Source organism: Pan troglodytes, chromosome 22 (genome assembly GCF_028858775.2).
Source record: "Pan troglodytes isolate AG18354 chromosome 22, NHGRI_mPanTro3-v2.0_pri, whole genome shotgun sequence".
NCBI lineage: Eukaryota > Metazoa > Chordata > Mammalia > Primates > Hominidae > Pan > Pan troglodytes.
The window spans coordinates 22,431,928-22,444,425 of record NC_072420.2 but is presented as its reverse complement, the minus strand read 5'-3'; the positions used below and the strand labels follow the sequence as shown (position 1 = coordinate 22,444,425).

At 33.5% G+C, this 12,498-nt stretch overlaps 1 protein-coding gene across 5 annotated transcripts in view; it reads right to left on the bottom strand.

The window, feature by feature from the left end:
• NCAM2 (neural cell adhesion molecule 2) overlaps positions 1-12,498 on the bottom strand; it is a 548,173-nt gene that overhangs the window by 131,737 nt on the left and 403,938 nt on the right. For all 5 annotated transcript variants that reach the window (XM_009446220.5, XM_054675113.2, XM_531397.8 and 2 more), the window contains one exon: positions 1,943-2,130. In XM_009446220.5, the coding sequence (XP_009444495.3) occupies positions 1,943-2,130 (188 nt within the window). The remainder of the gene's footprint in view (positions 1-1,942; positions 2,131-12,498) is intronic.

The following is a 12,498-nucleotide window of genomic DNA, read 5'->3' as shown; positions in this document are numbered from 1 at the left end:
CATGAAATTCAATCTACTTGCTATGGACTGAACTGCCCGCCTCCTCACTCTGCCCATTCATATACTGAAACCCTAAATTCCAGTGTGAATGAATTTGGAGATAGGATCTTTAAGAAGGTAATTAAGGTTAAACGAGGTAATAAGAGTGGGACCTAATCCAACAGGACTGGTATCCTTACAAGAAAAGGAAGACACCAGAACTCTGTGTGCGCACAGAGGAAAGGGCATGTGAGGACACAGCAAGAAGGCGGCCAAGTACAAGTCCAGGGAAGAGTCCTCTATAGAAAGCAACCTGGCAGGCACCATGATATTGAACCTCTATCCTCCAGAACTCAGAACAAATTTCTGTGATTTCAAGCATCCTGTCTATAGTATTTTATTAAAGTATTCAAGGAGACTACACACTACACAAAACAAGTTAAATCTAACCTGAGCTTTTCACTAAGGTAAAACACATAAAATTTAGATTAAAACTGTCCAGATGTTTTTATGAAATTGACATCCCTGTCAAGTCACAAATAGCTAATTCTTCTAAAATATTTCCAAAGAAACTTATTTATATTGAAATTGATTTAGACATAGCGGTTTAATTACCAACCAGTCAGCTATGCAAGTATTTGCAGACATGATGGCTAAATCCTCCTATCAAACGAATTTTTTTTTAAGTCTAAATGGCATCAATGAGGATATTTTAAGTTAAGGCAGTATGGATATTAGACGGTATTCTAAAACGTGCATTTCATTTTAGCTTATGCAAACTGAATTAGTGAATAAAATGTAGCAACCTTTCAGCAAATAAGGCTGTGTGAAAAAGATTCCCAATTTTCCTAACCGCATCATAATTTGGAAAGGGTGATGATCATTTTCATAGATTTTTTTATGTTTCGGAAATTGATACACACATACTCACACTCCAATTAATAAATAAGAGGCACTTTATTCAGACAGTATTTAAAGGCCAATTACTTGGCAATATAAAAATAATTATACAAAATCTTATTTTTAGTAATAAAACAAAAGATACTGAACAAGTAAATTTCATTTATTTTGGAATTTACACTAGAATTGTAAAAATCTAGCCAACAGATAGCATTTATACCTGCCAGACTGAAAAGAAAAAAAGCTATACCACATGGAATCAATGAAAGCATCAACATTGAAGACAAATTTTTAGCCCTCAATAACTATTACCAATTTTTTCTTCCTAGATTTTTCCATATATATATATATAATATGGAAAAATTTTTATCCCTCAATAACTATTACATTACCAATTTTTTCTTCCTAGATTTTTCCATATATATATATGTGTGTATATATATATATGTGTGTGTGTATATATATATATATATATATATATATTTTTTTTTTTTTTTTTTTTTTTTTTTTTAAGATGGAGTCTTGCTCTATCACCAGGCTGGAGTGCAGTGGCGTGATCTTGGCTCACTGCAACCTCCACCTCCCAAGTTCAAGTGATTCTCCTGTCTCAGCCTCCTGAGTAGCTGGGGCTATAGGCACATGCCACCACACCCAGCTAATTTTTGTATTTTTAGTAGAGACAGGGTTTCACCATGTTGGCCAGGATGGTCTCAGTCTCCTGTCCTTGTGATCTGCCCTCCTCAGCCTCCCAAAGTGCTGGGATTACAGGAGTGAGCCACTGCGCCTGGCCATATAATTGTTTTTATTCCTAAAAGTGCATTTATAAAAATAATGGTCTTTGCTATATAGCCACATTGCTATGTAAGTGAATAGACATTCATACACTCATCATTAATGAGCCATGGACCTTTAAGTAAATAACTGTAAAATATATACACCATGATTTCTCTCTCTTATTATATATATATATATATATATGCATATGAAGATATTTAAATATATTCTGAAATAGTAGATAGTTGTTAAAATAATACAATTTATTGATGTATACATGTGGACTTACCTCTAATATCATCTTTCTTCCTGTACTATAAGTCTTTAAATTGGTCGTGTTTTTAGCAGGTAAGACTAATTTATCTCTTCTCCAGTGAATTGTTGCTGGTGGATTCGATTTCACATCACAACTTATATTGATAGGATTTCCTTCCCAAGAGTAATAAATTGTTTGGTTTGATATAAACTTGGGGGCATCTGTAATACAATATAATAAAATAATTATAGGCATTTTCTTTAAGTTAAATAATCATTTAAGTAGTATAAGCATTAGTAATTTCTACTGTATAAAAAGAAGCCACATAATTCTAATTTCGTGTATTTTTTGTTTGTTTGTTTTTGAGACGGAGTCTCGCCCTGTCGCCCAGGCTGGAGTGCAGTGGTGCAATCTCCGCTCACTGCAAGCTCCGCCTCCCGGGTTGATGCCATTCTCCTGCTTCAGCCTTCTGAGTAGCTGGAACTACAGGTGCCCGCCACCAAGCCAGGCTAATCTTTTGTATTTTTAGTAGAGACGGGGTTTCACCGTGTTAGCCAGGATGGTCTCGATCTCCTGAACTCGTGATTCTCGATCTCCTGACCTCGAGATCTGCCCGCCTCAGACTCCCAAAGTGCTGGAATTACAGGTGTGAGCCACCGCTCCCAGCGTAATTTTGTGTATTTAACATAGTGCATCAGAACTCACGAAAATATATGTCATTTGAATACTTTTATCACATAATTTAATAGGATTAACATACACTCATAAATTACCAATTATTAAAATATAAGACAACCAGAGTTAAATTTGCTCTTACTAATCTGACAAAAAATATATATTGACTATATACACAAGTTTCTACTTGTGTAGAAACTATTTCTGGAACAAACTATAAAGTGAGAGTTTAGGATAAAATCTAATAAATGGTTCTTTCCTCACTTTTTATTTCGTTTAAGTCATAGTCACTTTTTCTATAAATTATTTTGAAGACTCAGGTATGAAATCTAAGTTGGAATGGCAACAACATAACTAAACATTTTTTCCCTAAAGTATCCATATTTCCCATTTTTACTAAACCACAGATGTCATAAATTAATCAACAATAATTAATTTGAAAAGTAACCAGTTCCTATTCTTACGACTCCCTATCAATTTTTTCAGGTCTGTATTCTAGATGTCTGTCACAAAAGTTAAGAGAAAACAATGTATAATTTTATTTAAAAATCTAAATGTGAAAACATACAAACGTTGTTTTCACTCTTCCTCCACCCCAGGACTATGATCTAAATCAAATGCCAAATATTGTAACCTCTCAATTTCCTGCCTGCATAATTATTTGAGAAGATTTTATAATTATTTTTACATGAAAGCATAATTCTCAAGTAAGCTGTAGCTAAAATTTTGCTCATATTTATGCTGATTATTGTTACTAATATTAACTACTTAGAACTTAATATCACATCAAAAATTATCAATTTAAGTCATTTAACTTTTAAATATTTTATTACTGCAAACTACTTAAAAAAGCAATATCCAGTTTTGTTATATCTACTAATTATATAAATATCAGATATGTAACTTATCTGTAGTACAAATGCAGAAGTAATCATTTAAAAGTCCTTGTCCTATTTTACTTTAATGAATTTTTTAATGACAATCTCACATACAAGTCTGAAATGCTTACTGAATCATTTCTATATGAAGGTAAGTTGTTTATATACTTTATTATATTTAATATTTTTAATAACCTTGTAAGGAAGGAATAATCTCTGTTCTATGGAAAAGGGATCTGAGTTAAGAGATGCCAAGCTCATTCCCACAATAAGTTTTAGGGCTCAGATATCAATATAGGGCTATTTTAACCAACGTCTATTATATGCCCAATCAAATACAGAAATAAAATTATAATTTTCAGGGTTTGAAACATTTTGGTGCTGTGAATCCTATCATCTATTATTAAAGGGAATATAATTGAAACAATTCTCAGGAAGATAAAACAGTTTTATAATCTTGATTCTGCAATCCAGTATGTATCCAGAGAAAATAATTATAAATATTATAAAAGTTTATTTAAAGGACTTTTAATGCACTATTATTTTAATAACAAAAACTGAAAACAACTTAACATCCCATAAATGGTGGTACATCTTTGTACTTAGGTGTGCTAAATATTACACAGATACATTTGCCTATGGCTTTCCATTAGCTCGGCATATACCTGCCCTTCCCTTCAACTGACTGAGTTCAAAAGTAAGCACCTCACTTTCTAAACACAGCCTTTCCACACTCTTCAGTTCTAGATGAGGTGCCCTAAATGGGGAACCCACAGCATTCTGTGCTTTCCCTCATCATGGTCATTAGGCAATGGAAGCATCTATTTGATCGTTTCTACACCAAATGATGTCCATTTGGGGGTCAGAATGTATCTCAGTCACAATTATTTACCTAATGGCTTATACAGTGTTTTTTAAACTGTACATTGAATTGACTGGAAATTAAATAGTCAAATAAATTTTAATTCAACAGTTCAACTAAATTGAAAAAGCCAGGGACATGAAGAATCTAAGAACACACAACTGATTAAAGGAACAACTACAAGAGAAGCCAAATTTCTTGATATTCAAAGTCAAAAACTAAGTTTACGTCTATATCTTTATTTATAACCCTTAAGGTATGTAAAATAATTTATTTAGCATTATACTATTTCTTGGAGAGGATTAAGGAAAATATAATTACAAATAAACTCAATCCAACAGGAAATTCATACATCTATATCTTTATCTTTAAATTTATTTACAACTGTTAAGGTATGTAAAATATAACTTATTTAGCATTATACTATTTCATGGAGAGGTTTAAGGAAAATATAGTTACAAATAAACTCAATCCAATAAGAAATTCATACATCCTAATGGAAACATTAATAGCTGACTTGCAGTCACACTCTGTCCACAATGTGGCATCTGCATGTAGTGTATTTTAATAGTGTAATTTAACTATAAACTGAGGGTAAGATTTGTTGTTTTCCATAACAGAAAGCAATTGCCACTAATTGCTTGCCTGATGATCTCAGTGTGAATTTTACTCAGAATTATCAGTGTTGAATGCAATACTTGCTACAGGCAATACATGCGATACTGAAAGCCACATTAAAAAATGTATTTGTGGTATCAAGCAAGAAAATATTGATAATGCCGGTCTATAATAAAACAGAAACTAAATGTCTATACAGGATATGCTTTGTAAATATCAATACAGTAGCAAGGCAGCGATATTCACTGGCACAAGATTAGCATGTCAATGCAATTAACAACTTGGTACTGGGCCAGTGTGGTATGAGGGATGTGACTCTTGCATAGCACCATCTGAAGTGGCTGAAGAATGTAGCCATATGTCATGTTGGTGTACCAAAAATAGTCATTTTCAAAATCAGGAAGGCCCTTTACATCATGAAAGGTTTCAAATGTACAGAGGAAATAAACACTGGTGGTTAGAGAAACACATACAGGGGAAAAAGGAGAAAAGAATATAGCATAAGCAGAAGTGGAAAGATACTTTTGCCTATGCTATATTCTTTCACATATATATGAAAGAAAAAAGGCAATAGGCATGGAAAGATTTTTATCTTGAACTTGCATTTTTTTGGCTTAGGATTTGTGCCCAATATACTATGCATGGGGAAAGTTAATTCCTGACTACATGAAATATGAAGTTATGGAAGCATATCTTAAGGAGTTATGTGTCCATCAATCTTATCAAAGTCAAAACCAAAATATGATTCTACAAATTATAATGAAAAGAAGTGACTTTATTGGAAGAATTAATTTTTATCTGAGCAGAGTAGAAAAAAGTTAAGATAAATCTGAATAGTGAAAAGATGGAAGTATGTCATTCACTGGAGGTGGAGAAAAAGATCTCCTTTCTGAAAGCCTCCAGTGCCAGTGACAATCAAGAAAGTGACACAGACACCCTCTTTGATCAAACTTTACTCAGGTTCTTCTTAGCCCACTTTTCAACTAGGCCTTGACCTTGGCACTGTCCCTGGCTTGCCAGTAACAAAGAATCCTGCCAAATCCATTTATAAGAGTTCCCGCACCCTTGATTTCTGATCACTCTTGCTATCTGACCAAGTTCTTCATTCAACACAATTGTGGTCTAAGTCTTTGGCCTGTCTTTAGCAAGGACCCTGTTAGGCCAGGTTACCAAGAAAGTCAATACCTCTGAAGTTTACCAGGTCCCTCTTAATAACTTTTCATCCACTGCCATCTCTCACTCTACTCATTGGCTGTACATTCCAATTTGTCCTTGTATTTGGCTTTGAGCTCAATCTCTCTCTTCTATTGCAATAGTCTTGAGCACTATTGTGTTAGTAATCATGACTAGTCTTCCTTACAATTTTTAACAGGTCTCGGAATAATTTCTGTTTGACGAATGAGGGTAACCCCAAGAAGGTGTTTAAAAAGAAAGCTTGATTCCCTTTCTTAAAGAGAGAATGAGAGACACAGATGTGAAGCAGATGCATCAGTAATAAGAGATAGTGGGTTACTTTTGGTAAAATTTGTATATTTGAAATATGAGAGTTAAAATAAAAAGCTACAGTTAATTTAAAATTATGAATGGGCAGGTAAGTTAATCACTTGCTTCATTATCAGAAAGTCAAAGAAGATTCCCTAGATTGCAGTTTAGAAATGTTAAAATGCCTTCCATTTTGAATTAATAAGAAATATTTTTAAACTAGTGTAGAAAATTTGTTGCAATATTGTTTACAGACAAGATTTGGATTTCAAAGGTGAATTTCAAAATTGTACTCTCTAGCACAGTTGTGATTAAGAAATTACAAATAAATTGATTCATAGAACTTTTGCCCTTGATCGTAACAAGTAAACTTCTGCATTAAAACATATTTGCCTAAAATAATGGAAAATGTCATTTGACATCTCAAGAAAGAATACCCAAATAAGTATACTTACCAACGTCTTCAAATATAATAATTGATTTTAAAGACACTTTTTAAATTATACTTTTTATTTTAAAATACTTTTACTGTATAATTTTACATCAGGAATATGCATCTGGACCTCGCCAAAGTTAGGTTCTATAATCAACTTTCAATTAGGACATTTATGAAGAAATTAGGTTGTTACCTCTTCCCAAGTCTCTGCTGAGGCATTAAGAGGTTAAAATATATTACAATGCTCCCATCATTGTTAATACTAACGTGTTTGGCAGTAGGCATATTGTGTATGCTTTTTTCACATTTTTTTCATTGAGAATATTCAGCCTCTATTAAATCAATATTCTGAAACATAACAAAAACTAAAAGAGTCTTGTTAGTAATTATACCATAAATAAATAACAAAAATACAAAACATGACTGCAAAAATATCTTGATAGTCTAAAAATAGTAAGTATAATAATAATATATTTGTTATACTGTACTTTCCTCAATAGTGTATTCTAATTTTGATGTTTTTCAGTCCCGGTAAAGTTACAAACTTTTGGAAAGCCATATGTATGGCTTTAAAAATGTAAAATGCATTACTACATGTGGAGTCTCTTTAAATTTTTAAAAATGAAAATAAAAACCCTTAGAGTTTTAATTTCAAATAATTATGTAGGCTTTACTATTGTAAAGTTGCTTTTGTAAAAAAGCAACTTTACTTTCACTTTTGTAAAGTGTGTGCACATATGTATATATGTATATATGAGTGAATATATACATATATGTATATACGAGTGGGTATGTGTAAACACACATATGAATATATACATATTCACTCTCATGTATACAAATATACATTTAATGGCATATATTGTGTATATATAGATACACTGACGTATATTGATGTATGGTATATACACATACATACTATATATACATATATACACTCATATACACAAATGTATACTGTATTAGTTCGTTTTCATGTTGCTGATAAAGACATTCAAAATTGGGTAATTTATGAAGAAAAAGAAGTTTCATAAACTCGCAGTTTCACTTGGCTGTTGAGGCCTCACAGTCGTAGCAGAAGGGGAAGTGAAAGGCACATCTTCCCTGGCTGCAGACAAGACAGAATGAGAGCCAAGCAAAAGGGGAAACCCCTTATAAAACCATCAGCTCTCGTGAGACTTATTCACTACCCTGTGATTCAATTATGCTCTGCTGGGTCCCTCCCACAACACGTGGGAATTATGGGAGCTACAATTCAAGATGAGATTTGGGTGGGGACACAGCCAAACCATATCGTACACATATACATAAAATATATTGACATATGTTGATATTGTTTACACACATATATTCACTCTACAGTAAACACGTATGCCTCACATCAGGGGAAATATTGAGTTATCTATTTTATTTGTTGAGAGGCATAATTATTTGAAATTAAAATTGAAAGAGGCTTTATTTCCATTTTTAAAAATGTCAAGACACTCCATATGTAGTAAGACACTTGAAAGCATAAAACAATATCAATTATTTTTATCATAAAGAGGGCAAAATTCATATTAAATTTTAACAGTATTATGATACCATATATTAAGCCTGACCCCTTAAATAGTGACTTTATTTTTATTTAAATTTCTAAATTGAACTCATATTTTAATGACAGAGCTCATACATTCTATATTTTCACATTTTTCAATGCTACAATAACTTGTTTAGAATTAATCATACTCCATAATGTATGGTGAATAATTAACATTTTATTTATGTTTTGGTTTTATTTGTTTTGATTTCAAACTAATATTTACCTATTTGTACATTTATTCCACCTTCACTTTCAAAAAGATGTTGAAGGAATTTAACTTCTTCATGATATACTGCCATCATGGGTTGCCTTGCCAAATAAAATGTTAAAATCCTCCAAATCAGAATGATATATTTGATTGTACACTAATAATTCAAAATAATATCAAAATTTATGTCTATGAATAGTAAGCCATTTAGCAGATGCTGGACACAACTGTTTGTGTATAAAAATTTTTCTTCCCTGAGTATTAACTGGCACCTTGAGAGTTTGTGGAGGAAAAAGATGAATGTCTCAAACTTAATCTTAGAGATTTTCCATCTGCAGCTCTGGGAGGGCAACCACTGTCCCAAATTATCACTGGTAGTTTATTTCATGCGAATTACTGTTTAAATGCAAGGTATTCATCTCAACAGGAAACATTCTAGTGGATGAGGCAGATGCAAAAGTAAATAAATATATTGTTATATAACTGCAACCCAGAGAAAGATTCCCAGAAGAACATTAACTTAAATCTCTACTATTTTGTGAGCAGTTAAAATGTCCCAGGCATAGTGCTTCTCACAACTTGTCACAAGTCTTACAACAAGAATCTGGAGAAAATTCAATAGCAAAAAAAACACATAATCTGATTTTAAAATGGGCAAAGGAACTGAATTAGCCCAAAAGAAGGTAAATAAGTGGCCAACAGGTATTTGAAAAAATGTTCCACATCACTAATCATTAAGAAGATGCAAATTAAAGCCATAAGAAGACATAAACTCACATCAGTTACAAAGGCTATTACGAAAAACCCAGAAGGTAATTATTGTCAAGGATGCAGAGAAAAGATAACCCTTATATGCTTTTGGTGGGAATGTCAATTAGTACATATATTAGGAAAAACTATATGGAGGTTTCTCAAAAAATTAAAAACGGAACTACCTATCAGGGGAACCCACCCCCAATATTTCAGTGTAGGTTCTTTATATTTTCCCTAAGTGTCAGTCACTCTGAGAAATAAAGAGAAAGAGTACAAAGAGAGGAATTTTACAGCTGGGCCACTGGGGGTGACATCTCATATCGGTAGGTCCGTGATGCCCACCTGAGCCACAAAACCAGCAAGTTTTTATTAGGGATTTCAAAAGGGGAGGGAGTGTACAAACAGGGAGTAGGTCACATGCTTCAAGAGGCAAAAAGCAGAGCAAAGATCACATGCTTTTGAGGAAACAGGACCAGGGCAAAATCAGAAACTCCTGATAAGGGTCTATGTTCAGCATTGCACGTATTGTCTTGATAAACATCTTAACAGAAAACAGGGGTTGAGAGCAGAGAACCAGTCTGACCTCAAATTTACCAGGGCTGGGGTTTCCCAATCCTAGTCAGCCTGAGGGTACTGCAGGACTCCAGGGCCTATCTCAGTCCTTATCTCAACCTCATAGGATAGACACTCACAGAGTGGCCGTTTATAGACCTCCCCCCAGGAATGTAATTCTTTTCCTAGGGTCTTAATATTATATTCCTTGCTAGGAAAAGAATTTAGCCATATCTCTCCTACTTGCATGTCCATTTATAGGCTTTCTGCAAGAAGAAAAATATGGCTGTTTTTGCCCAACCCTGCAGGCAGTCAGACCTTACTGTTGTCTTCCCTTGTTCCCTAAAATCGCTGTTATTCTGTTCATTTTCAAGGTGCACTCATTTCATATTGTTCAAACGCATATGTTTTACAATCAATTTGTACAGTTAACGCAATCATCACAGGGTCCTGAGGTGACTTACATCCTCAGCTTACGAAGATAACAGGATTAAGAGATTAAAGTAAGACAGGCATAAGAAATTATGAGTATTATTAGGGAAGTGATAAATGTCCATGAAATCTTCACAATTTGTTTCCTCTGCTGCAGCTCCAGCCGGTCCCTCTGTTCAGGGTCCCTGACTTCCTGCAACAATTACCATATTATCCAGTTATCCTACTTGTGAGTATATGTCCAAAGGAACTTCAATTAGTATGTAGAAAAGATATCCATACTCCTATATTAATTGCAGCATTATTCACAATAGTCAAGACATGAAATCAGATTAAAATGTGCATCAGTAGATGAATGGATACAAAACACATAGTATATATACAAAATGAAAACAGAAGGAAATTCTGACATTTTCAATGACATGAATGAATCTGGAGGATGTTATCTTAAGTGAAATAAACCAGGCACAGAAATACAAATACTGCATAATCTGATTTATACATGTGGAATAAAAAACAGTCAAATTCATAGAAAAGGACAGTAGGTTGGTGGTTACCAGAGGTTGTGGTGGTAAGAGGGATAGAAAGATGTTGGCCAAGGGATTCAAAGATTCAGTTAGACAACAGAAGTAAGTTTTTGAGATGTATTACCCAATAAGATGACAACAGTTAGTGTATCATGTGTTTAAAAATTGCTAAGACAGTACATTTCAAATGTTCTCACCACGAAAAAGACTGAGTATGTGAGGTGAAGAATTTAATCATTCCACACTGTTAGACATATATGAAAATATCACACTGTGACCCATAAATATATACAACTAAATTAAAAAGGTCTAGAGATGTGCACACACATACACACAGAGAATAGTGGATGAAAACAAAATAAAATTTGTGGCTGGTGCTCATAAGCAAAATTTTGTATTGGAAACAGCATTGAGCTTGCAATCAAAATTGAGTGCCAACTCTGTCAAGTAGAAAAGATGTGACCTTGAGTTTCTGCTTTTAAGTTTGGCCTTTTTTTCTCTTCTTTAAAGAATTTAGGAGTTGAACTAGATAAATTCTTCCCAAATTCCTTAACCTCTAAGAGTTCTTTAAAATTACCCTGGGACAAATTTAAAAAATAAACATGCATATTACTTTTAGGATACATAAAGTAGCACTAGACCATATAAAAGGTGGCATTTGCCTTTCTAAAGAACTATGTAAGCCACTTGGGATAATAATTATTTCATGTTTATAAAAGCCTCTGGTGTAGTTTACTACATACAAATGCAGGCATTGATATGCATATGTTTGTACAATAAGGTGCCTTTGATCCCTGCTACCTGGGAGGCTGAGGCATGAGAATCACTTGAACCTAGGAGATGGAGGTTGCAGTGAGCCAAGATTGCATCAGTGCACTCCAGCCTGGGCGACTCCATCTCAAAAAAAAAGAAAAGTTTTTGGTAAATATTTTAATAAGTGAATATCTTTCAAACAGACAAAAAGAGACTACATGAGGGTAAATAATGCAGTAGTCCTTGGTGGTAAATGTATTATCTTAAGACTCCAAAATCTTCTTAATAAGTATATAATTAATAAAAATTGTGCATTACTATATAGACCATAAGAAAAGGAAGACTGCAAACAAGATGTAATGTGTCTACAGACATTAAAAACAAGGAACTATGCTCTTTTAGCTGTTATCACAATGAAATGATCCCTAATGATAAATTATTTAGATTTAATTAAATGGCAGCTGTACAGGCAGAAGTCTGACCTAGAACATTTATTCTTAAATCCATGCCCTTGACTGAATCTCTGACATTACATTGCCAGCATCACATGAAACAGTAACATATGCCAGCATCTGAATGTGTCACCTTCCTCAATGTTTCATTCAGGACAAGCTTATTTCCAGCCCAATCCTTTCCATACTAGGAGACACCAAAGAAACTATAATAGGGTGTCAATTTAAAGCATGTCTTTGGACTTGGTACCAAGTTATACTTGTTTTGATAAATGCCCCCTCCCTGCCTCTTTTTTTTTTCTTATTCTGAGATTTAGAGGTGAACTTGGAGTCAGTACTGATCACTGCATTCTCCTGCAGTATGAGATTTCTTGACTTG